The sequence below is a fragment of the Carcharhinus amblyrhynchos genome, chromosome 11 (assembly GCF_965287045.1).
Source record: "Carcharhinus amblyrhynchos chromosome 11, sCarAmb.v2.hapA, whole genome shotgun sequence".
NCBI lineage: Eukaryota > Metazoa > Chordata > Chondrichthyes > Carcharhiniformes > Carcharhinidae > Carcharhinus > Carcharhinus amblyrhynchos.
This window is the reverse complement of record NC_137334.1, coordinates 20,008,836-20,035,422: the sequence shown is the minus strand read 5'-3', so window position 1 is coordinate 20,035,422 and position 26,587 is coordinate 20,008,836. Positions and strand designations below refer to the sequence as shown.

Genomic DNA, 26,587 nt, shown 5'->3' with positions numbered 1-26,587 from the left:
GGTCAAAATGCAAGCAGTCATAGAGCTCAGAAGGAAGCCACTCGGCCCATCAAAGGGCCAGCACGGGTATGAAAGAACTATCCAAATCGTTTCAGCCACTTGCTCTTTTACCATAATTTACCCCTTCAAATATATATCCAGTTTTCTTTTGGAAATGATCATACCTGACCTCAACTGAAGTTTGACTGTTACATACAAAATAAGAACGGAAGTAGGCCAATTGGCCCCGCGAGCCTGCTCCACCATTCAATGGCTCATTCATTCCAGTTTCATAACATAAGAACATAAGAAATAGGAGCAGGAGTAGGCCATCTAGCCCCTCGAGCCTGCCCCGCCATTCAATAAGATCATGGCTGATCTGTCGTGGCTCAGTTCCACATTCCCGCCCTCTCCCCATAACCCTTAATCCCCTTGCCTATCAAAAACCCATCAACTCACGTCTTAAAAATATTTAGCGAGGCAGCCTCCACCACTTCAACGGGCAGAGAATTCCAGAGATTCACCACCCTTTGAGTGAAGAAGTTCCTCCTCAACTCCGTTCTAAACCACCCCCCCTTTATCTTGAGGCTGTGCCCTCTAGTCCTACTGTCCTTTCTGAGCGGGACGAGCTTCTCCACCTCTATCCTATCCATCCCATTCATCATCTTATACGTCTCAATGAGATCTCCCCTCATTCTTCTAAACTCTAACGAGTACAAGCCTAGTTTATTCAGCCTCTCCTTATAGCTCAACCCCCTCAACTCCAGTATCAACCTAGTAAACCACATTCCCATCTACCCTTTGTCCCTGCTTTGAGTGGCTTCAATACCATCCCAGAACCTCACCTATCAACTCTCATCACGCCTAATAATCCACGTAATGCTTTACTTCCAGAAAGCTGTGCGGACCTGCTCTACAATTTGGGTTTACACGGGCAACTTGAACATCATAAATAAATAAATCTGGATTAAAACAAAAAAAAAGTTACATTTCCATTGACTCTGTCCATTTTTCCTTGGCCAACTTCCTTCTCTCTCTAAATTATTCGCGTCCCGCGGACATTAGCAGGGTTGATCACGTGATCAAATGTTTGGCCAATTCATTCAGTCGTCAATAAGGAAAATTCAGGTGTAGGAACATGGATAGAAGTTTTCAGGAGTACATCAATGGATTGTCAGACAAATCCATTACTGAGAGAATAATAAAAAAATGATATGAACGTCAACACATGCATGGGGCGACTGGTACAGTTTCCACACAAGCGATCAGCACGATCCAACAGGTACTTTATAAAATCTGTCAACATTTAAGTCACAAACACTTAATGGCCCGGTTCAGATGATTGAAACGTTACTGTGCTGTATGAAGGTTTGAGACAGACAACCTATTAAACGTAAGCAATATCCCTGAATAGCACCAGTGGATGTCTAAAAAGTCTCGAGTGTTCAGGCATCGGTGACCATTCAACAGCGAGTTTGAGACTTCCCTCTCTGCAGTTCAACTTGCTGTTGACGCTCTCCAATGTGGGGTTGGCTGCTGAGACAGTATCATTGCTTTATCCGGGTTAAAACCCGTCATGTCCTCCACCACCAGAAGGCACGGTGAAGACTTTAGACAATGCCTTCGTTCCGTTTACTTCTCCAGACTACAAGAGCCGTCACCAGCAGTGTGATCATCACCGGGACCACGATAAAAGGCCCCATAATGTTGTTGGGGGGATCCCCCAGGGCTCTCCCAGAGACCGGACAGTTTGCAAAGTACTCGCGGTGGACAGTGACAAAGAATTGGTCCACCACTTGGTTTGGCCAAAAGCAGTCCATCTTGTTGGCAATCAGGAAGGTGCAGTTGGTGAGATCCCCATAGGAGCTGCAAAGAAAGGATCAGCACACATTAGCAAGGGGGTAGGTGCAATGGCTAATGCCCAAATCAAACAAGGTGTAGAGGAAAATAAAGCTTTTAAATAAGCGATATCCCGCAAAGGAAAACGGAATTGAAGAAGATTAGAATGGAGAGCAGGACCACAATAATGTAAAAGAAAAAATACTTTAGTGTTTTTCTGATGTGATTTGGCTACCTGTTGAGGTGTTTGTATACCTGAAACTTTAACGAGTATTGTAAGAAGTCTCACAGCACCAGGTTAAAGTCCAACAGGTTTATTTGGAATCACGAGCTTTTGGAGCACTGCTCCTTCATCAGGTGAGTGGAGAGGTGGGTTCACAAACATGGCATATATAGACAAAGACACAACTGCATGATAATGGTTGGAACCCAAGATTTTTCAGACAATCAAGTCTTTACTTGTGAAAAAAGACTTGTATTCCAACCATTATCATGCAATTGTGTTTTTGCCTATATAAGCCATGTTTGTGAAACCGACCTCTCCACTCATCTGATGAAGGAGCAGTGCTCCAAAAGCTCATGATCCCAAATAAATCTGTTGGACTTTAACCTGGTGTTGTGAGACTTCTTACTGTGCCCACCCCACTCCAACACCAGCATCTCCACATCACGGCTATCATTGACAACTTTAACGGGTATCTTTCAAGAAATCATGTATTTCCAACATTCTTTCATTAACCTCTGTATGCCTTATTAAAACCTGCAAATGAACAATGGAAAAAGGGGACCTTAATGAGAATTACCAGGAGAAACTACGCAGCACAGTGAAAATCAATCAAAACAATCAGATACCCAAAAGTACTGGGTGGCACGGTGGCACAGTGGCTAGTGCTGCTGCCTCACAGAGACCCAGGTTCGATTCCGGGCTTGGGTCACTGTCTGCGTGGAGTCTGCATGTTCTCCCCGTGTCTGCATGGGTTTCCTCTGGGTGCTCCGGTTTCCTCCCACACTCCAAAGATGTGTGGCTCAGGTAAATTGGCCATGATAAATTCTCCCAAATAAGCACCAGAGTGTGGTGACTGGGGGATTTTCACAGTAATGCAGTGTTAATGTAAACCTATTGCGACTAATAAATAAATAAACTTCAAAATAAACAGGAGGAGATTTTATATAAAGTGGTATGTGATATATTGAATGGGATAGAGTAAAACTGAATTTTTGATCCACATTTCCTACATTATAGCCAATGAACCATTTTTGAAATGTAATTGCTGTTCTAAAGTGCTTTCAGTCAGCCTGAGGTTGTGCTACAGAAATATTCCTTCCTTCTTTATTGTCAGTATTTATTTGAAGTTATGATAGTCAGAGGTACACCCAAGTCACTCTGTTGAGCTGCAGCCCGCGACTGACGTAGTATTACAGAAAGAAATCACTTATGAGCTTCCCATTCCAGATCCGCAACTTCAGTCCCTAAAGTGTGTATCTAGACAAGAGCAGGAAAGTCTCTGCTTAGATTGAGTTTACGGCTCTCGACCAGCACAATGGTTAGGGTTAAGTGGACATTAAATGAAGAGCTTGTGTTTTGAGGAACGGTTGAGGATTCTGGGTCTGTACTTGGAGTTTAGAAGGATGGGGGGGGGTGGAATCTTATTGAAACTAACAAGATACCGAGATGCCAGGATTAAGTGGACGTGGAGAGGATATTTCCATTAGTAGGAAAGACTAGAACCTGAGGGCACAACCTCAGGCTAAAGGGATAATCCTTTAAAAACAGAGATAAGGAGGAATTTCTTCACCCAGAGAGTGGTGAATCTGTGGAACTCTTTGCCGCAGAAGGCTGTGGAGGCCAGGTCATTGAGTGTCTTTAAGACAGAGATAGACAGGTTCTTAATCAATAAGGGGATCAGGGGTTATGGGGAGAAGGCAGGAGAATGGGGATGAGAAAAATATCAGCTATGATTGAAGGGTGGAGGGTTAGGTGGCCTAATTCTGCTCCTATGCTTATGGTCTTATGGACATGCATTTCAATACTTTGTCAATCATACTGTTACCGTTTGTTAATGTCCATCACATTGTTCAGGTTATGAGGAATGGGTGCTGGGTATTAATTGCCACTGAGCATGGAGAACAGGGGATGCCTGGGACACTGGGCTGAATGGGAAGAGAGCTATGAGACTGAACAGGTCAACAAACTCTCTCCATAAAGAGAAGCTCTGTATCTGGGTTTGACTTCACTAACTGGCCTGCATCTTTCTAACAATGCAGGTAAGATACACGCACAGGTATATGCACACTCGTATGCAGATAGACAAACTGCATGCAGATCCAAACACACACATCCAAGCTGATACACACACACACACACACACTTAAAAACACATGTACATGGACACAGATGCATGTATATACATAGACACACATGTAAAAACACGTACATGGACACAGATGCATGTATATACATAGACACACACACACATAAAAACGTGTACATGGACACAGATGCATGTATATACATAGACACACACACACACGTAAAAACACATGTACATGGACACAGATGCATGTATATACATAGACACACACACGTAAAAACACACGTGCATGGACACAGATGCATGTATATACATAGACACATACACACACGTAAAAACACACACACATAAAAACACATGCACATGGACACAGATGCATGTATGTACATAGACACACACACACGCACACACACACACACGTACAAGTTCCCAGACGTGTACATTTTCCAACATGAACTGTAACTGGGAGTCAGAATGTCAACTGACTTCTAAAAAAAACTTTGTTTCCCTACTGTAGCAATCTGTAACATGTGAAGTGCTGCACTGCTTAACTCAGCACAGACCAGGAATGGAAGCTGAGAATCATTTATACAACTAATAGAAGGGCAGCATGGTGGCACAATGGTTGCCTCACAGTGCTAGAGACCCGGGTTCAATTCCCGGCTTGGGTCACTGTGCGGAGTCTGCACATTCTCCCCATGTCTGCGTGGGTTTCTTCTGGGTGCTCCAGTTTCCTTTTAGTCCCAAAAATATGCAGATTAGGTGGATTGGCCATGCTAAATTACCCCTAAGTGACAGGGGGACTAGCTAGGGTAAATGCATGGGGTTATGGGGATAGGGCCTGGGTGGGATTGTGGTCAGTGCAGACATGATGGGCTGAATGGTCTCATTCTGTAGGGATTCTATGATTCTAACTCAATATACAACAAGGCAGTGCATTCACCCTACAAACTTTTCAAACTTCACTCCTCAAGGAACTAACTTGGGGAGATTTGACAGCACTATAGTAACGAAAACACTGCAAGTGAAAAATGTTCCAATTGATTTTCTATTCTCATGTTTTAAAAAGAATTTCCAAAAGTACCTTAATGTCTCCTTCCAGTCGCACCAGAGCTTCTGTCCAATATCAATCATCTGGAACTTGTAAGCCTCCAAGCAAATGTGGTGGACAAGATAGGAGTAATAGGCTTCATTGCAGGCAGCCAGCAGAATGATGTGGTCAGCTGAAAAGAGATATTGATAGCAGTCTCAGTAAAACCCTAATAAACTCCAAACTCTCGCGGCAGAGTCAGGAAGTTGTCGACTCAAGTCTCCATCCGGAGACCACAAAAGCAAAATACTGCAGATGCTGGAAATCTGAAATTGGAACCGTTACCAACATTAACTCGGTTTTTCTCTCCAGAGGTGACCTGACCAGCTGAGTATTTGCAGCTTTTTCACGGACGGCACGGTGGCATAGCGGTTAGCACTGCTGCCTCACGGCCCCAGGGACCCAGGTTCAATTCCCGGCTTGGGTCACTGTCTGTGTGGAGTTTTCAGGTTCTCCCTGTGTCTGTGTTGGTATCCTCCGGGTGCTCCAGTTTCCTCCCACAGTCCAAAGATGTGCTGGTTAGGTGCATTGGCCATGCTAAATTCTCCCTCTGTGTACCCGAACAGGCACCAGAGTGTAGCAACCAGGGATTTGTACTCTCAGTTCCTGCATGGGTAATGATCCTTGTGTGATGGACCTGCCCTGGGTCCTCAGTCGCACCAACAGGTGATGGTTCAAGGCTGAGATTCGCAGCACAGGCGAGACTGCAGTAGACATTGGGGATTCAGAGTCAGAGGGGCTAATACAGTCCTTTAGAATCATAGAATCCCTACAGTGAATAAGGAGGCCACTCAGCCCATCAAGTCTGTGCCTACTCTTCAGATAGAGCATCTTACTCAGGCCCATACCCTGCCTTATCCCTGTAACCCCAGGCATTTACCCTTCTAATTCCCCCTAACCTACGCACTTTGGGACACTAAGGAACAATTTAGCATGGTCAATCCACCTAACCTACACATCTTTGGACACTAAGGGGCAATTTAGCATGGTCAATCCACCTAACCTACACATCTTTGGATACTAAGGGGCAATTTAGCATGGTCAATCCACCTAACCTACACATCTTTGGACACTAAGGGGCAATTTAGCATGGCCAATCCACCTAACCTACACATCTTTGGACACTAAGGGGCAATTTACAAAGAACAAGAACAAACAAAGAACAAAAACAGCCCAGGAAACAGGCCCTTCAGCCCAACGAGCCTGCGCTGTCATTTTAACATTACCAGTACCCCCTCCACCCATGACCCCTATCTATGCTTATGGCATTCCACATTGAGGGAAAACTAATTTAGAGACAATTTATTACCTCCAATCAGCCTAAGAGCACATCTTTGGGGTGTGGGAGGAAACTGGAGCACCCGGAGAAAACCCACACAAGCACGGGGAGAATGCGCAAACTCCCACAGACACTGGCCCAAATCCATGTGTCTGCACAGCAAACAGTGATAGTCACTGAGCTGTCGTGTTGCCCAGCATCTGGTCCAGTTTAAGCGCACACTAATGACTTGAAGTACTAGGCTGCTCTCGAAACAACCAAGAGCAGCCCTTGTATGACCCATCGCGTGTATGCCCCTCGTTGGACAGCAATTTAGCATGGCCAATCCACCTAACCTGCACATCTTTGGACACTAAGGAACAATTTAGCATGGCCAATCCACCTAACCTGCACATCTTTGGACACTAAGGGGCAATTTAGCATGGCCAATCCACCTAACCTACACATCTTTGGACACTAAGGAACAATTTAGCATGGCCAATCCACCTAACCTACACATCTTTGGACACTAAGGGGCAATTTAGCATGGCCAATCCACCTAACCTACACATCTTTGGACACTAAGGGGCAATTTAGCATGGCCAATCCACCTAACCTACACATCTTTGGACACTAAGGGGCAATTTAGCATGGCCAATCCATCTAACCTACACATCTTTGGACACTAAGGGGCAATTTAGCATGGCCAATCCACCTAACCTACACATCTTTGGACACTAAGGGGCAATTTAGCATGGCCAATCCACCTAACCTACACATCTTTGGACACTAAGGAACAATTTAGCATGGCCAATCCACCTAACCTACACATCTTTGGACACTAAGGGGCAATTTAGCATGGCCAATCCACCTAACCTACACATCTTTGGACACTAAGGGGCAATTTAGCATGGCCAATCCACCTAACCTACACATCTTTGGACACTAAGGGGCAATTTAGCATGGCCAATCCACCTAACCTACACATCTTTGGACACTAAGGAACAATTTAGCATGGCCAATCCACCTAACCTACACATCTTTGGACACTAAGGGGCAATTTAGCATGGCCAATCCACCTAACCTACACATCTTTGGACACTAAGGGGCAATTTAGCATGGCCAATCCACCTAACCTACACATCTTTGGACACTAAGGGGCAATTTAGCATGGCCAATCCATCTAACCTGCACATCTTTGGACACTGAGGGGCAATTTAGCATGGCCAATCCACCTAACCTGCACATCTTTGGACACTAAGGAACAATTTAGCATGGCCAATCCACCTAACCTACACATCTTTGGACACTAAGGGGCAATTTAGCATGGCCAATCCACCTAACCTACACATCTTTGGACACTAAGGGGCAATTTAGCATGGCCAATCCACCTAACCTACACATCTTTGGACACTAAGGGGCAATTTAGCATGGCCAATCCATCTAACCTGCACATCTTTGGACACTGAGGGGCAATTTAGCATGGCCAATCCACCTAACCTGCACATCTTTGGACACTAAGGGGCAATTTAGCATGGCCAATCCACCTAACCTACACATCTTTGGACACTAAGGGGCAATTTAGCATGGCCAATCCATCTAACCTGCACATCTTTGGACACTAAGGGGCAATTTAGCATGGCCAATCCACCTAACCTACACATCTTTGGACACTAAGGGGCAATTTAGCATGGCCAATCCATCTAACCTGCACATCTTTGGACACTGAGGGGCAATTTAGCATGGCCAATCCACCTAACCTACACATCTTTGGACACTAAGGGGCAATTTAGCATGGCCAATCCACCTAACCTACACATCTTTGGACACTAAGGGGCAATTTAGCATGGCCAATCCATCTAACCTGCACATCTTTGGACACTGAGGGGCAATTTAGCATGGCCAATCCACCTAACCTACACATCTTTGGACACTAAGGGGCAATTTAGCATGGCCAATCCACCTAACCTACACATCTTTGGACACTAAGGGGCAATTTAGCATGGCCAATCCACCTAACCTACACATCTTTGGACACTAAGGGGCAATTTAGCATGGCCAATCCATCTAACCTGCACATCTTTGGACACTAAGGGGCAATTTAGCATGGCCAATCCATCTAACCTGCACATCTTTGGACACTAAGGGGCAATTTAGCATGGCCAACGCATTGAACCCGCACATCTTTGGAATGTGGGAGGAAATTGGAGCAGCCAGAGGAAATATAAGGAGAACATGCTGACTCCGCACAGTCACCTGAGGCTGGAATTGAACCCAGATCCCTAACGCTGCGAGGCAGCAGCACTAACCACTGTGCCACCGTGCTGCCTTTACTTATTGCTCATTTTGCATCAATTCATTGCTTCGATTTTTTTCACACAGCAAGTTGTTCCTCTTCATTCCTCATTTTCTTTTTGTTTGTAGTTTATGTTGAATGTCGTCCCAAATTTAATCAGTGCTCGTTGGCCCCTGGAGTGAGAAGAATTTTGGAAGGGGACCCCTCATGCGCAAAGGGGTTAGACAGGGCTGGTCTCAAACAAATGTCCAGGCCACAATCGAGGAGATTTGGAAATGAGCTTAGGCACTTCACAGGTGGTGATTTGTATTAACATCACCCTCTCCGTGCTATGGGAATCTTGGGATTACTTCCTTGGTCAGGTTGTAGAATAGGGATTGACAGCTCCATTAGAAAAATCAATGCCTGGCTGAATAAACAGGTCAGAAAGAGAGATTCCACTTTGTAGAGCTTCAGTACTGGGGTGGCACAGTGATTAGCACTGCTGCCTCACATCGCCAGCGACCCGGGTTCAATTCCCGGCTTGGGTCACTGTCTGTGTGGAACCATAGAAAATTACAGCTCAGAAACAGGCCTTTTGGCCCTTCTTGTCTGTGCTGAACCATTTTTTGCCTCATCCCACTGACCTGTACTTGAACCATATCCCTCCACACCCCTCTCACCCATGAACCCATCCAAGTTTTTCTTAAATGTTAAAAGTGACCCCGCATTTACCACTTAATCTGGCAGCTCATTCCACACTCCCACCACTCTCTGCGTGAAGAAGTACCCCCCTAATATTCCCTTTAAACTTTTCTCCTTTCACCTTTAACCCATGCACTCTGGTTCTTTTTTCTCCCCTAATCTCAGTGGAGTTTGCACGTTCTCCCCATGTCTGCGTGGGTTTCCTCCAGGGTGCTCCGGTTTCCTCCCACAGTCTGAAAGACGTGCAGGTTAGGGTGCATTGGCTGGGCTAAATTCTCCCTCAGTGTACCCGAACAGGCGCCGGAGTGTGGCAACTAGGGCATTTTAAGAACATAAGAACATAAGAAATAGGAGCAGGAGTAGGCCATCTGGCTCTTCGAGCCTGCTCCGCCATTCAATAGGATCATGGCTGATCTGTCGTGGCTCAGTTCCACTTTCCGGCCCTCTCCCCATAACCCTTAATCCCCTCTCTTATCAAAAACCCATCAACCCGCTTCTTGAAAATATTTAGCGAGGCAGCCTCCACCACTTCAACAGGCAGAGAATTCCAGAGATTCACCACCCTTTGAGTGAAGAAGTTCCTCCTCAACTCCGTTCTAAACCACCCCCCCTTTATCTTGAGGCTGTGCCCCCTAGTCCTACTGTCCTTTCTGAGCAGGAAGAGTCTCTCCACCTCTATCCTATCCATCCCATTCATCATCTTATACGTCTCAATGAGATCTCCCCTCATTCTTCTAAACTCCAACGAGTACAAGCCTAGTTCATTCAGCCTCTCCTCATAGCTCAACCCCCTTAACTCCGGTATCAGCCTAGTAAACCTCCTCTGCACTCCCTCCAAGGCCAAAATATCTTTGCGCAGGTGCGGCGCCCAAAACTGCACACAGTACTCCAGCTGCGGCCTCACCAATGCCCTATACAGCCGCAGCAAGACCTCCCTACTTTTATATTCAATCCCCCTCGCTATGAAGGCCAGCATCCCATTCGCCTTCCTGACCACCTGCTGCACCTGCAAGCTGGGTTTTTGCGACTCATGCACAAGGACCCCGAGGTCCCTCTGCACCGTCGCCTGCTGCAGTTTTTCGCCACGTAAGTAATAGTCGCCACGTTTCACAGTAACTTCATTGCAGCGTTAATATTAGCCTACTTGTGACACTAATAATCATAAAACAGCATTGTTCTGGGACAGATCAAATCTATTCCATAAATGTGGGATTCTTGTGGTTAAAGAAATTACCAATGCACTTGCACAACAGTTAAAACCAGCTATTCCAATTATAAATAAAGGAATTGAGAAACAGTCAATCACTCATACAGAATTTGAACATTGCTGGAATAGAGAGACCTGTTTGCAACAACTTTTTGTCTTGCGCCCCTCTAGAAAAGTGCAAGAATACCAAATTTCAAACACAGTCACAACTTAAATTGTTTTGCTGAAGAAAGGAGACAGCCTATCAAAACTTTTCATCTTGTACTCATCAGGAGAGCTCGCGAGAAATCAAACTGAGACGGGGAACAGCAACAGACTTCCGAATGGATGAAGTTTTAATGTTTGAAGTTTATTTGTGAGGGAGAATTTAGCACGGCCAATGCATCTAACCAGTCCGTCTTTCGGACTGTAGGAGTAAAGTGGAGCACCCGGAGGAAACGTGTGCGAACACGGGGAGAATATGCAGGCTCCACACAGACAGTGACCCAAGCAGGGAATCGAACCTGGGTCCCTGGCACTGTGGGGCACCAGTGCTAACCACAGTGCCAGCATGGTGCCCGATACGTGAAAGCCATGTGGGTTTCCTCCGGATGCTCCGGTTTCCTCCCGCAGGCCACAGAAGTGTAGATCGATTAGTTTGGCCACGATCAATGCATGGCATTGGGGAAAAGAGGTGAGTGGAGAGGGCACTGAGTGGGGTGCTGTTTCAGAGAATCGGCACAGACTCGATGGGCCAAATGGCCCCCTCCCACACTGTAGGGATTCAATGGCTGCTGAATGCTGCTATTTTCTCAGCGTTTCAGGTTCAGAAGGTGGAAAGCACACGCTTTGGTCTGTAGCTTGTTCCGCCGACAGGTCACAGGTCTGAAGGTGGAGGTGATAGCTCAAGAGGGCACTCCACATCAAGCAGGACTGACCAGGACTCTCCTATCACCCACCGTAGGTGTGTGCGGGAAGGATTTGCGAGTTGCCAGTGAACCTGTCACATCACAGACACACCTTCTGTGACCAGTATGTCCAAAAGTGGGATCGTAACCCGGAGCTTCTGGTTCAGAAATTGGGACATTATCCACAAAAACCGCCATCTTAGCTTAATCGAAGGATAAGAGCGAGATGTTGCAGCATCTGAAACAAAAACTGGAAAATCTCAGCAAGTCTGACAGCATCTGTGGGGAGAGAATAGAGCCAACATTTTAAGTCAAGGTGACCCTTCATCAGAGCTGATAGCAAAGAGAATCAGCAGAGATTTATACTATTGGGGTGGGGGTGTAGGATTGGATAAAGGGGAAGTAAGTGAGGATACAGAAGGCTGAGAAGGTGCTAAGAGTGTTTGATAAATGATCGGGATGCAGGAAAGGCAGAACAGATTGTTAAAGTACTGCCTGAGGAATATGCAGTTAGACTGAATTTAGCACGGCCACGCACCCTAACCAGCGTGTCTTTCGGACTGTGGGAGGAAACCGGAGCCCCCGGAGGAAACCCACACGGACACGGGGAGAATGTGCCGCCTCCACACAGACAGTGACCCGAGCCGAGAATCGAACCCGGGTCCCTGACGCTGCGGTGCTAACCACTGTGCCAGCGAAAGGGTGAAGCAGGGTGTGGGGAGGAGGAGAGCTGGAATGGAGAAGTGGGAAAATGGAAGTGAGAAAGGAGGGTGATTAAACGGATGAATGAGATGAGGTGAAATGGAATTGAATAAATGGAAATGGGGTGAAGGTGGAGGAGGGGGATTCGTGCGCTAAAGTTGTGGAATTCAATGTTGGAAACCCATTTCCACTGATTTTATTCCATTTCATCATGCTTTTTCACTTCCATTTTTCCACTTTGCACCCACTCTCCTTGTCCACTCCCTGCCGTTCACACTCCCCAACCTCTTCAGGGTAACTACCACATTCCTCAGGCAATCCTATAACAATCAGTGCCTCTGCTCTGCCATTCTCACAATCTGGTTACTTACTGGACATCCTTAGCACCTTCTGCATCCCTTCTCCCCTCTCTTTGTCCCATTCCACCCCCCACCCCAATTGTATAAATCTCCGCTGATTCTCTTTGCTCTCAGCTCTGATGGAGGGTCACCCACACTCGAAACGATGGCTCTACCCTCTCCTCAAAGACGCTGTCGGAGCTGCTGAGGTTTTCCAGCGTTTTCTGTTCTTGGTGTTGAAGGATATTCAGTTCTCTGGAAAGGTGGTGGAAAAAGCTATAAATGATTCCAATCTGAGAGAGAGAGAGAGATACACAACAGCGTTGCTGTTAACAGTACAAAATAGAATTACGAGGAGTATAAAATGTTTAACGGGAGCAGGAGAGGGTTTAGGATGACAAGTGAATGTGAGACATGTTAGTTGATAAAGAAATAATGAGGATTTTTACAAGCACATTATAAAATGCTATTACTTTTTATTTGCTTATTAAAAACTTACAATTTCTGTTATTTATATTCCCTTCACATCTTTGCCCAATGTTTAAAAGTTTATTTAATAGTGTCACAAGTAGGCTTACATTAACGCTGCAATGAAGTTTACTGTGACCTTTGACCTTCATTTGACCTTTTATTTATAAATTTTCTTCAGTTGGATTTATAATTTATTTCTTGTTTTTGCCTTACAGGAAAGTACTTATTTCATACTCTTTGTCCTATATTTGAAGCATTTCACCGCCAACTTGTGAAACTCTTGGCTAATATTTCCCTTCAGCTAATTTGTCCCAGGATTTTCCTGATCCGACTGGATTTTCTTCCTCAGGCTGCGTATTCTCATTTGAGTTTTCAATTCCGAAATGATTTTTCCCCATGATTTTTTTTAAATCGCTATTCCCCGGTTGTTCCTCTGCTATTAGATCACCCGTTTACCCCCAACCTCAGTCCCAGAACAAAACCAAGCAATGTTTCCCTCCTCAGTAGGCTAGAAACAGACTGATCAACTGCAAGTCCCACTTTATCCGCTCACATCTAAATTGGGATGGTCATAAAAATCGTCTAGAATTACTGCCCTTCTTTCGTCCCTGACTGAATATGCAACTGTCTCATCTCCAGCCTGCAACGCACACCAAAACCTGGGCCATTTCTCTTCCTGTTTCTTAACCCTATGTCTATGCACTTTCTCTGAACACAAACCCCCAATATTCTCCCAGAAGGATTCTGATAAGAAATAGTCAGCAGAAGTGAGGTTGCAAAGAATGAACAGGAGTTGAAGCCAAAACCAAGACTCAAAGACTTTTCTTTGAGAGAGTTTATTCTGCCTCGCAGCTCTCCTTTCAAATAACCCAGCGGACCAATAAAATATACTCGTAAACAAACTAATTTAAAGCCCCTTAAACTTTAAGGAGCTTTAAATTAGTTTGTGCGCAGTGATTAGCACTGCTGCCTCACAGTGCCAGAGTCCTGGGTTCGATTTCCACCTCGGATCACTGTTTGTGCAGAGTCTGCATACTCTCCTCATGTCAGTTGTTTTATTTTATCAGTGTCACAAGTAGCCTTACATTAACACCACAATGAAGCTACTGTGAAAATCCCCTAGTCGCCACACTCCGGCGCCTGTTGAGGGAGAATTTAGCATGGCCAATGCATCCCAACCAACATGTATTTCGGACTGTCGGAGGAAACTGGAGCACCCAGAGGAAACCCATGCAGACATGGCAAAAATGTGCAGACTCCACTCAGACAGTGACCCGGGTCACTGGCGCTGTGAGGCAGCAGAGCTAACCATTGTGCCTGCGTGGGTTTCCTCCGGGTGCTCCGGTTTCCTCCCACAGTCCAAAAGACTTGTTGGTCAGGTGCATTGGCCATGCTAAATTCTCCCTCAGCGTTACCCAGACAGATGCCAGAGTATGGTGGCTCAGGGATTTTCACAGTAAATTCATTGCAGTGTTATATAAGTCTTGTAACACTAATAAATAAACTTCAAACAAAGTCATTTACAGTCCCTTACTGTTCTTTAAAAAGAGAATATAAATGATCAATAAAACAAAACAATCAAAGAGGGGGTGACAGGCCCTGGAGGGGCAGTGTAACTAATGCAAAGTGTCGAAGGGAAATTTATCAGATGAAGTTAACACTAGACCAATTACAATAATATCAACATCGCTTGAGATTCACAAGAATGTTTCCAGGGAGGCGGAACTTCCGTTACTGGAATAGGTTGGAGAGGTTGGATCTATCTGCCTTGGGGAGAAGAAGGTTGAGAGGAGATTTGATAGAGCAAAATCATGAGGGGTCTGGACAGAGTGAAGAGGGAGAAACTGTTGCCATTGATGGAAGAATCAGGAATGAGAGGGCACAGATTTAAAGTAATTGGCTAAAAAAGCAATAAAGAACAAAGAACAAAAACAGCCTGGGAAACAGGCCCTTCGGCCCAACGAGCCCGCGCCGCCATTTTAACGTTACCAGTTCCCCCTCCACCCATGACCCTTATCAATGCTTATGGCATTCCACATTGAGGGAAAACTAATTTAGGGACAATTTATTACAGCAATCAGCCTAATAGCACATCTTTGGGGTGTGGGAGGAAACCGGAGCACCCGGAGAAAACCCATGCAAGCACGGGGAGAATGTGCAAACTCCCACAGACACTGGCCCAAATCCATGTGTCTGTACAGCAAACAGTGGTAGTCACTGAGCTGTCGTGTTGCCCAGCATCTGATCCAGTTTAGGCACACACTAACGACATGAAGCACTAGGCTACTCTCGAAACAACCAAGAGCAGCCCTTGTACAACCCATCGCAGGTATGCCCCTCGTTGGACAACAAGATGGACAACAGAGACACAAGGAAAAACTTTTTCACACAGTGAGTGGTTAGGATCTGGAATGCACTGTCTGAGAATGTGGTGGAGACTGATTTACACAGTGATGGTTAGGATCTGGAATGTACTGCCTGAGAGTGTGGCGGAGACAGATTCACACAGTGAGCGGTTAGGATCTGGAATGTACTGTCTGAGAGCGTGGTGGAAACTGATTCACACAGCGAGTGGTTAGGATCTGAAATGCGCTGTCTGAGAGTGTGGTGGAGACTGATTCACATAGCAAGTGGTTAGGATCTGGAATGTACTGTCTGAGAGTGTGGTGGAGACAAATTGATGTCCAAGAGAGAGTTGGGTCATTCTCTGAAAAGGAAGAACGTGCAGGGTTATGGGAGAAGGTGAGGGGAGTGGCACTAGGCACATTGCTCATTCGGAGAGCTGGCACTGCCATGATAGGCTGGCGGATCTTTTAAAAAGTTTATTGGTGTCACAAGTAGGCTTACATTGATACTGCAATGAAGTTACTGTGAAATTCCCCTAGTCACCACACTCTGGCGCCTGTTCAGGCACACTGAGGGAGTATTTAGCATGGCCAATGCACCTAACCAGCAGACTGTGGGTGGAAACCGGAGCATCCGGAGGAAACCTGCACAGTGTGCAAATCCCACAGAGACAGTCACCCAAGGCTGAAACTGAACTGGCGCTGTGAGGCAGCAATGCTAACCACTGTGCTAACGTGCGCCCTTTGTCTGTGCTGTAGCCATTCTGTGATATCGTACTTCATACTATTGATATTTAATATTTTATTACAATTAGAAACAATTGTGTTGTGAGAGTTTATATGTGCAGTCAGCTCTTTTGAGACATTAAAATAATTGAAAGAGGTTGCGAGTTCTCCGAGTCTGCAGGGAAACACGAAACTCAGAGAGTATTGATACAAAGCAGGGATCAACTAAAACAAAACAAGGGGACTAATTTTGAGGGTAATTGGGAGAAAGGTGAGTTTCGAGATTACAATATGACAGCTATTTGAATGAACCAGCATAAGATAAAACAGGCCACATTCTATGCCAAAAGATACTCTGACTCAAAGCTTTAAATCTAATACCAGTCTGTATTTGTCAGCTTTATAAATAGGAGCCTAAAATTATCCTGAAGATGTTTGACATTTAATTAAACAGTTTTATATTACTGCATCTTGCTCTACAGAGATCAGCACTGACTCTGTCGATAGGAAATTAACTAAAGATCATTATTCAATTCAACAGACTGCTACCATGTTCGAAGAAACAAGTAAGCGACACACCAAATTAAATCCAAACTCTGTTCAGGTTTAATTGTTGAATTTCTGCTGCTGTCAGTGGTGTCAAAGTCTGCAGACTTACTGTCAATCGGCAAATATGATCCACCGGTCTATCCTAACCTCAACATTTATCGAGGGCTCTGTCAGTAACAAGGTCACTGACTCGGCCTCATTTTTTCCTCAGGTTTAATTTCGCAGTCAACCCGAGAACAGAGCGGGGAATGAGCTCAGCAAAGCTAACATTGAATTGCAGATGATGCCATCAACACTGAGTGAGGAATGTCACTGCCATTTCTCAGCTGGGTTGACACTAAAACCCCAGCAGCAGGAGTTAGAGGGCATTGAGAAAGGAGAATGGGGCTTAATCTTCTCAACTTGTTAAATACAGGATTTAGAGGGGGGGCTGTTCCTGGATGGCTGGGGGAGGGGGCTGTTCAGGGAGGGGGAAGGGGAAGTGGCTGGGGTGAGGTGGGGGGACAGTGTCCGGGGTAGGTGGGGGGGGGGTGGGACAGTGTCCGGGGTGGGTGGGGGCAGGGGGTGACAGTGTCCGGGGTGGGTGAGGGCAGGGGGTGACAGTGTCCGGGGTGGGTGGGGGCAGGGGGGTGACAGTGTCCGGGGTGGGTGGGGGCAGGGGGGTGACAGTGTCCGGGGTGGGTGGGGGGGGGGGGGGGTGACAGTGTCCGGGGGTGGGTTGGGGAGTTGTTCAGACAGGGAATTGCAGAGATTGGGCAGAGTTGGGTTTAGGGAGTCGGTGCCAGTGCAGGGTTACTGAGCCTCTGGGCTCCAGGGTTAAACGGTGCAAAGGGGTCGCGATGGGAAATCGGTGCCTGGACTGGAGATTGGGAATCTTGCTGCTCATTTTCCACACTGCTGGCTGGAGAGCCAGGATTAACAGAATTCACCCCCACCCCACACCACCCCCCACCTCCACCCCCCACCCCCCCCGACACACACACACACACACACACACACACACTAATGCCGGGGGTGAAAGTGGCAGCAGTGACTGATCAGTGCATTGATTCCAGTCGATCCTTTGCATCATTGTGAAGGTGTCAGAGCAACTTCAGCACCAGAGCCGCCCACTCACTCACCCACCCACTCACACCCACCTACCCACTCGCTCACCCACCCACTCACACCCACCTACCCACTCGCTCACCCACCCACTCACACCCACTCACTCACCCACCCACTCGCTCACCCAGCCTCCCACCCACTCACTCACCCAGCCTCCCACTCACTCACTCACCCAGCCTCCCACTCGCTCACTCACCCAGCCACCCACTCGCTCACTCACCCAGCCTCCCACTCACTCACTCACCCAGCCTCCCACTCACTCACTCACCCAGCCTCCCACTCACTCACTCACCCAGCCTCCCACTCGCTCACTCACCCAGCCACCCACTCACTCACTCACCCAGCCTCCCACCCACTCGCTCACCCAGCCTCCCACTCGCTCACTCACCCAGCCTCCCACTCGCTCACTCACCCAGCCACCCACTCACTCACTCACCCAGCCTCCCACTCACTCACTCACCCACTCACACCCACCTACCCACTCGCTCACCCACCCACTCACACCCACCTACCCACTCGCTCACCCACCCACTCACACCCACTCACTCACCCAGCCACCCACTCACTCACTCACCCAGCCTCCCACTCACTCACTCACCCAGCCTCCCACTCGCTCACTCACCCAGCCACCCACTCACTCACTCACCCAGCCTCCCACCCACTCGCTCACCCAGCCTCCCACTCGCTCACTCACCCAGCCTCCCACTCGCTCACTCACCCAGCCACCCACTCACTCACTCACCCAGCCTCCCACTCACTCACTCACCCAGCCTCCCACCTGCTCGCTCACCCAGCCTCCCACTCGCTCACTCACCCAGCCACCCACTCACTCACTCACCCAGCCTCCCACTCACTCACTCACCCAGCCTCCCACTCACCCACTCACCCCGCCACCCACTCACTCACTCACCCCGCCACCCACTCGCTCACTCACCCAGCCACCCACTCACTCACTCACCCAGCCTCCCACTCACTCACTCACCCAGCCACCCACTCACTCACTCACCCAGCCACCCACTCACCCCGCCACCCACTCGCTCACTCACCCCGCCACCCACTCGCTCACTCACCCCGCCACTCACTCGCTCACTCACCCAGCCACTCACTCGCTCACTCACCCAGCCACTCACTCGCTCACTCACCCAGCCACTCACTCACCCAGCCACTCACTCACCCAGCCACCCACTCACCCAGCCACCCACTCACTCACTCACCCAGCCACTCACTCAGGGCCCTGTGCACTAGCTGTAATTCCTACACAGCACACACTGGCTGTGGCCCTGAGTGTGTGAATCATTCAATTGCTGTTTGCCCCTCACTTTGTATCGGTGTGTGTGTGTGTGTGTCTCTATCCGTGTGAGAGTGTGTGTGTGTGATTCTGTATCTCCATCTCTCTCATCCTGGTCCAGTGTCCTAGTCTATCTGTGTGTGTGTAAGTATGTGTGTGTGAGAGAGAGAGAGAGAAAGACTGTGTGTGTGTGTGTGTGTGTGTGAGAGAGAGAGACTGTGTGTGTGTGACTATCTGTGTGTGTGTGACTGTGTGTGTGTGTGTGTGAGAGAGACTGTGTGTGTGTGAGAGAGGGAGAGAGAGAGACTGTGTGTGTGTGAGAGAGACTCTGTGTGTGTGTGACTGTGTGTGTGAGAGAGACTCTGTGTGTGTGTGACTGTGTGTGTGAGAGAGACTCTGTGTGTGTGTGACTGTGTGTGTGAGAGACTGTGTGTCTCTATTACCCTCTCTCTCCCCCTCTCTCAGTTTCTTCTCTCCCTCCCTCAGTCTCTATCCATTTGGTCTGTCGGTGTCTCAGTTTCTGTCATTCACCAACTCATTCTGTGCTCCCCCAGTCTCTGTGACTCATTCTCCCTGTATCTCTCTCTCCCTGTGCCTCTCTCTCTGTATCTGTCTCTCTCTGTGTCTCTATCTCGATTTCTCTCTGTGTGTGTGTGTGTGTGTGTGTGTTCCTGTATGTCTCTGTATCTCTCTCCCCGCCCCCCTCTGTCTCTCTGTATTGGTCTCTCTGTGTGTCCCTCTCTGTCTGTGTCCCTCTCTGTGTGTGTGTGTGTCTCTCTCTCTATCTCAGAGCCCCCACAGTGAGGGGGCTGTGTCCCCCCCCCGCCCCAGTTTCTTTGTTGAAATCAGGGGGGGGGGTCGCAGATGCTGGGCACCGAGAGAGACCCCCGCACAGTAGCCGGGACTTGGTGCCGGACCATGGGACCCCCCTCTCCCCAGTCCCGGAGCCACCGATCTCCCCGGAGCAGCAACTTACCGAGCAGCAGGAGGCCGAGGAAGCGGCCGGTCCCGGGAGCCATGAGGATCCGCTGCTGTGCCTCCCTTCCCGGACTCTCTACCTCAATCTCCCCCGCAGCCGCTGCCAAAGCCGCAGCTACAAAGCGCCACCCATCCACCTCTTAAACTCAACCCACATCCAGGGCTCCTCCTCCTGGTTTAAAGACCAGCTTCTGGTACCGAAACGACACAGACATCAGCTCTCCCAGTGAGAGAGAGTGAGCCCAAAAAAGCTAACCCCCCATAAACAAGCAGACCCCCAAATACATCCACTGAACCCAAATAAACCAACTCATCCCAAATAAACCAACTGATCCCAAATAAACCAACTCATCCCAAATAAACCCACTGACCCCCAAATAAATCAACTGAACCCCAAAATAAACAAACTGATCCCAAAATAAACCAATTGATCTCCAAATAACCCAACTGACCCCAAGATAAGCCAACTGACCCCCAAATAAACCCCCTGATCCCCAAATAAACCAACTGACCCCCAAATAAACCAACTGACCCCCAAATAATCCCACTGACCACCAAATAAACCCACTGACCACCAAATAAACTCACTGATCCCCAAATAAACCCACTGACCCCAAATAAACCCACTGACCCCAAATAAACTCACTGACCCCAAATAAACCCACTGACCCCAAATAATCCCAATGACCCCCAAATAAACCCACTGATCCCAAATAAACCAACTGACCCCAAATAATCCCACTGACCCCCAAATAAACCCACTGACCCCAAATAAACCCACTGACCCCCAAATAAACCCACTGACCCCAAATAAACCCACTGACCCCAAATAATCCCACTGACCCCCAAATAAACCCACTGACCCCCAAATAAACCCACTGACCCCAAATAAACCCACTGACCCCCAAATAAACCCACTGACCCCAAATAAACCCACTGACCCCCAAATAAACCCACTGATTCCCAAATAAACCCACTGACCCCCAAATAAACCCACTGACCCCCAAAATAAACCCACTGACCCCAAATAAACCAACTGACCCCAAATAATCCCACTGACCCCAAAATAAACCCACTGACCCCAAATAATCCCACTGACCCCAAATAAACCCACTGCCCCCAAATAAACCCACTAACCCCAAATAATCCCACTGACCCCAAATAAACCCACTGACCCCCAAATAAACCCACTGCCCCCCAAAATAAACCCACTGACCCCAAATAAACCCACAGACCCCAAATAATCCCACTGACCCCAAATAAACCCACTGCCCCCCAAACTAAACCCACTGACCCCAAATAAACCCACTGACCCCAAATAAACCCACTGACCCCCAAATAAACCCACCGACCCCCAAATAAACCCACTGCCCCCCAAATAAACCCGCTGACCCCAAATAAACCCACTGACCCCAAATAAACCCACTGACCCCCAAATAAACCCACTGACCCCCAAAATAAACCCACTGACCCCCAAATAAACCCACCGACCCCCAAATAAACCCACTGACCCCAAATAAACCCACTGATTCCCAAATAAACCCACTGATTCCCAAATAATCCCACTGACCCCAAATAAACCCACTGACCCCAAATAAACACACTGACCCCCAAAATAAACCCACTGACCCCAAATAAACCCACCGACCCCCAAATAATCCCACTGACCCCCAAATAAACCCACTGACCCCAAATAAACCCACTGCCCCCAAATAAACCCACTGCCCCCAAATAAACCCACTGACCCCCAAAATAAACCCACTGACCCCAAATAAACACACTGACTCCAAATAAACCCACTGACCCCAAATAAACCCACTGATTCCCAAATAATCCCACTGACCCCAAATAAACCCACTGACCCCAAATAATCCCGCTGACCCCAAATAAACCCACTGCCCCCAAAATAAACCCACTGACCCCAAATAAACACACTGACCCCAAATAAACCCACTGACCCCCAAATAAACCCACCGACCCCCAAATAATCCCACTGACCCCAAATAATCCCACTGACCCCAAATAAACCCACTGCCCCCCAAATAAACCCACTGACCCCAAATAAACCCACTGACCCCAAATAAACCCACTGACCCCCAAATAAACCCACTGACCCCCAAATAATCCCACTGACCCCAAATAAACCCACTGACCCCAAATAAACCCACTGACCCCCAAATAAACCCACTGCCCCAAAATAAACCCACTGACCCCAAATAAACCCACTGATTCCCAAATAATCCCACTGACCCCAAATAAACCCACTGACCCCAAATAATCCCGCTGACCCCAAATAAACCCACTGCCCCCAAAATAAACCCACTGACCCCAAATAAACACACTGACCCCAAATAAACCCACTGACCCCCAAATAAACCCACAGACCCCCAAATAATCCCACTGACCCCAAATAATCCCACTGACCCCAAATAAACCCACTGCCCCCCAAATAAACCCACTGACCCCAAATAAACCCACTGACCCCCAAATAATCCCACTGACCCCAAATAAACCCACTGACCCCAAATAAACACACTGACCCCAAATAAACCCACTGACCCCAAATAAACCCACTGACCCCCAAATAATCCCACTGACCCCAAATAAACCCACTGACCCCAAATAAACACACTGACCCCAAATAAACCCACTGACCCCAAATAAACCCACTGACCCCCAAAATAAACCCACTGACCCCCAAATAAACCCACTGACCCCAAATAAACCCACTGACCCCAAATAAACCCACTGACCCCCAAAATAAACCCACTGACCCCAAATAAACCCACTGACCCCAAATAAACCCACTGACCCCAACTAAATCAATTGACATCTGTAAGAGAGAAAATTTTAGAAGTTATTTCTAAGGAGGTGATAAATAGGCACTTGTGCTAATGTTCTAACTCAGTCGAGGGTTGTGGGTTTTAACCGGAAGAAAAGGCAGGGGTGGGATTTTCTGCCTGCGCTCACCCCAACATGGGAAAATCCCTTCCAAGATCAACAAACCTTTGCATGGGTTGCCCACTGCCCCTCCTACCTCCCCAGCCCACTACGATTCCTGTGTCAGCTGGGATGGGAAAACTCCCCCCTTAATTTACATAAATGGATCCAAACTAATATGCAACAGGTTTTATTGAAGAGATGTCCTCTGCACTGCCCAAGTTACACAACTGAAGGTAAAACAGCAGTCTTTGCAAACACCCTAATGACATCAGTATCAAATCATGTGATCAGCTCTTAAAGCAATCTGCAAACCTTGAATATATAACATCCCTCCCCCTTTACTTCTGTGGTCATAACAAATTATTACTATGTTATACATAGGATCAATAATACTCTAGACATAGTACTCTGCATCTTTAATCATTCCATACTTCAATAAGGATGTTGATCAGGAGGATGTCTATTCCCCTTTGGTGCCTCTGCTTTCTCAGAAGTCTAAGGAAATTTGGTATATCCACTACAATTCTCACCAACTTTTACAGATGCACCATAGGAAGCACTCTTTCTGGTTGTGTCACAGCTTGGTATGGCTCCTGCTCTGCCCAAGACTGCAAGGAACTACAAAGGAATGTGAATGTAACCCAATCCATCGCCCAAACCAACCTCCCATCTATTGACTCTGCCTACACTTCCCACTACCTCAGCAAAGCATCCAGCATAATCAAGGACCCCAAGCATCCCAGACATTCTCCCTTCCATCTTCTGTCGGGAAAAAGATAAGTGGGCGGCGTGGTGGCATTGTGGTTAGCATTGCTGCTACACAGCACCAAGGACTTGGGTTCGATTCCCGGCTTGGGTCACTGTCTGTGTGGAGTCTGCATGTTCTCCCTGTACCTGCTTGGGTTTCCTCCAGGTGCTCTGATTTCCTCCCATGTGCTGGTTAGGCGCCGGAGTGTGGCTACTGGGGGAATTTTGCTGTAACTTCATCGCAGTGTTAATGTAAGGCTTACATGTGACTAATAAATAAAACTTTAACTTTAAAAAAAGTCTGAGGGCATGCACCAACCAACTCAAGAACAACTTCTTCCCTGCTCTCTGAATGGACCTACCTCGCATTAAGTTGATCTTTCTCTACATCCTAACTTGGGTTGTAACACTAAATTTTGCACTCTCTTGTTTCCTTCTCTATGAATAGTATGCTTTGTCTGTATAGCACACAAGAAACAATACTTTTCACTGTATCCTGATACATGTGACAATAAAATCAAATCAAATCAGATTGTATATGATATTCTGGAATGTTGCTATCCTTGACCCTAGAAGTACGACTTGCAATTTGAGTAGACACTTCTCTTGGAATTAATTCTGTATCATTCTCAGTGTGGTATAGTAGCTAAAACACGATCCTCGAGCAACTAAGTATCAACTAAGTCTTCCGTAGGAATATTCATAACATTAGGGACTAACAAAGTTGATACTTCTGAAGCTGATTGGGAGAAATCATTGTGCAATGACAAGAATTGGTCAACGTGACTACACAAAACTAGTTCATCTTTGGTTTGAACTGTGTAGCAAATTAGTCCCATTTTTGTTACACTATAACTGGTACTCATTTCTCACTCATGGCATAATTACACGCTAACCCTCATAGATCATAAAATCAGTGCAGTGCAAGAAGGAAGCCCTTTGGTCCATTGAGTCTGCACCGACCACAATCTCAGCCAGGCCCTATCCCCATAATACCATGCATTTAGCTTAGCTAGTCCCCCTGACACTAAAGGGCAATTTAGCATGGCCAATCCCCCTAATCTGCACACCTTTGGACTGTGGGAGGAAACCGGAGCACCCAGAGGAAACCCACACAGACACAGGGAGAATGTGCAAACTCCACACAGACAGTGACCCAAGCTGGGAATTGAACCTGGGTGCGCGAGGCAGCAGTGCTAACCGCTGTGCCACTGTGCTGCCCTCAATCTCTTTGTTGACATGAGTGCTGTTTTGCCCTCGCATCTCATTTAGCAGCTTGAGATTGGTGTTGATGCTCTACTAGCTCTGAAGTTTCTAGAGACAATAAACTTAATTCTCAACTTTCTCTTTAAGAGGAGGATTGCAGGTGAACTTGGGATAAGTCCCCATTTGTCCATTAATTTATGAGTTAGCTGCTCCTCTCAGAGTGCTAGGTTTCTATTCTGCCTTGAGTTTGTGTTATAGAGTCATAGAGTCAAACAGTATGGAAACAGGCCCTTCAGCCCAACTTATCCATGCCACCTTTTTTCTTAAACCCCTAAGCTAATCCCATTTGCCTGCATTTGGCCCATATCCCTCTATACTCATCGTACCCATGTAGCTATTTAAATGCTTTTTAAAAGACAAAATTGTACCCACCTCTACTACTACCTCTGGCAGCTTGTTCCAGACACTCACCACCCTCTGTGTGAAAAAATTGCCCTCTGGATACTTTTGTATCTCTCCCCTCTCACCTTAAACCTATGCCCTCTAGTTTTAGACTCCCCTACCTTTGGGAAAAGATATTGACTATCCAGCTGATCTGTGCCCCTCATTATTTTATAGACCGCTATAAGATCATCGCTCAGCCTCCTATGCTCCAGAGAAAAAAGTCCCAGCCTATCCAGCCTCTCTTTATAACTCAATCCATCAAGTCCTGGTAGCATCCTAGCAAATTTTTTCTGCACTCTCTCTAGTTTAATAATATCCTTTCTATAATTGGGTGACCAGAATTGCACACAGTTTTCCTAGTGTGGCCTTACCAATGTCTTGTACAACTTCAACAAGACATTCCAACTCCTGTATTCAATGTTCTGACTGATGAAACCAAGCATGCTGAAAGCCTTCTTCACCACTCTATCTGCTTGTGACTCCAATTTCAAGGACTTATGAACCTGCAACCCTAGATCTCTTTGTTCTGTAACTCTCCCCAATGCCCTACTATTAACTGAGTAAGTCCTGCCCTCGTTCAATTTACCAAGATGCATCACCTCACGTTTGTCTGAATTAAACTCCATCTGCCATTCGTCAGCCCAATTGATCAAGATCCCATTGCAATTGGAGATAACTTTCTTCACTGTCCACTATGCCACCAATCTTAGTGTCATCTGCAGACCTACTAACCGTGCCTTCTACATTCTCATCCAAATCATTAAAATAAATGACAAATAACAGTGGATCCAGCACTGATCCCCGAGGCACACCGCTGGTCACAGGCTTCCAGTTTGAAAAACAATTCTCTACAATCACAGAAGCCAATTTTGTATCCATTTAGATACTTCACCCTGGATCCTGTGAGATTTAACCTTATGCAACAACCTACTATGCGATACCTTATCAAAGGCCTTGCTAAAGTCCACGTAGACAACATCCTTTTTAGCTTGATAATGTCTCTTACCTCATTTGTTGGCCATTGTTGATGAACTGTGCACAAATAAAGGTTTTGGTATGCTGGGGCTTTTCTCTTTGGAGCGGAGGAGGTTGAGAGGCGACTTAACAGAAGTTTGTAAGATGACAAGAGGGATTGATAGAGTGGACGTGCAGAGACTGTTTCCTTGGGTGGATATAGCTGTTACTAGGGGG

General features: G+C 47.0%; 1 protein-coding gene across 1 annotated transcript; it reads right to left on the bottom strand.

Moving 5' to 3' along the window:
* Window positions 1-401: 401 nt before the first annotated feature.
* Window positions 402-20,196, bottom strand: ramp1 (receptor activity modifying protein 1). Its single transcript, XM_080198196.1, has 3 exons — window positions 20,055-20,196; window positions 5,215-5,353; window positions 402-1,845 (listed from the first exon to the last, which is right to left on the bottom strand). The coding sequence occupies exons 1-3, from the start codon at window positions 20,095-20,097 to the stop codon at window positions 1,590-1,592; spliced, it is 438 nt and encodes a 145-aa protein (XP_080054322.1). The 5' UTR covers window positions 20,098-20,196; the 3' UTR covers window positions 402-1,589.
* Between the last annotated feature and the right edge of the window lie 6,391 nt (window positions 20,197-26,587).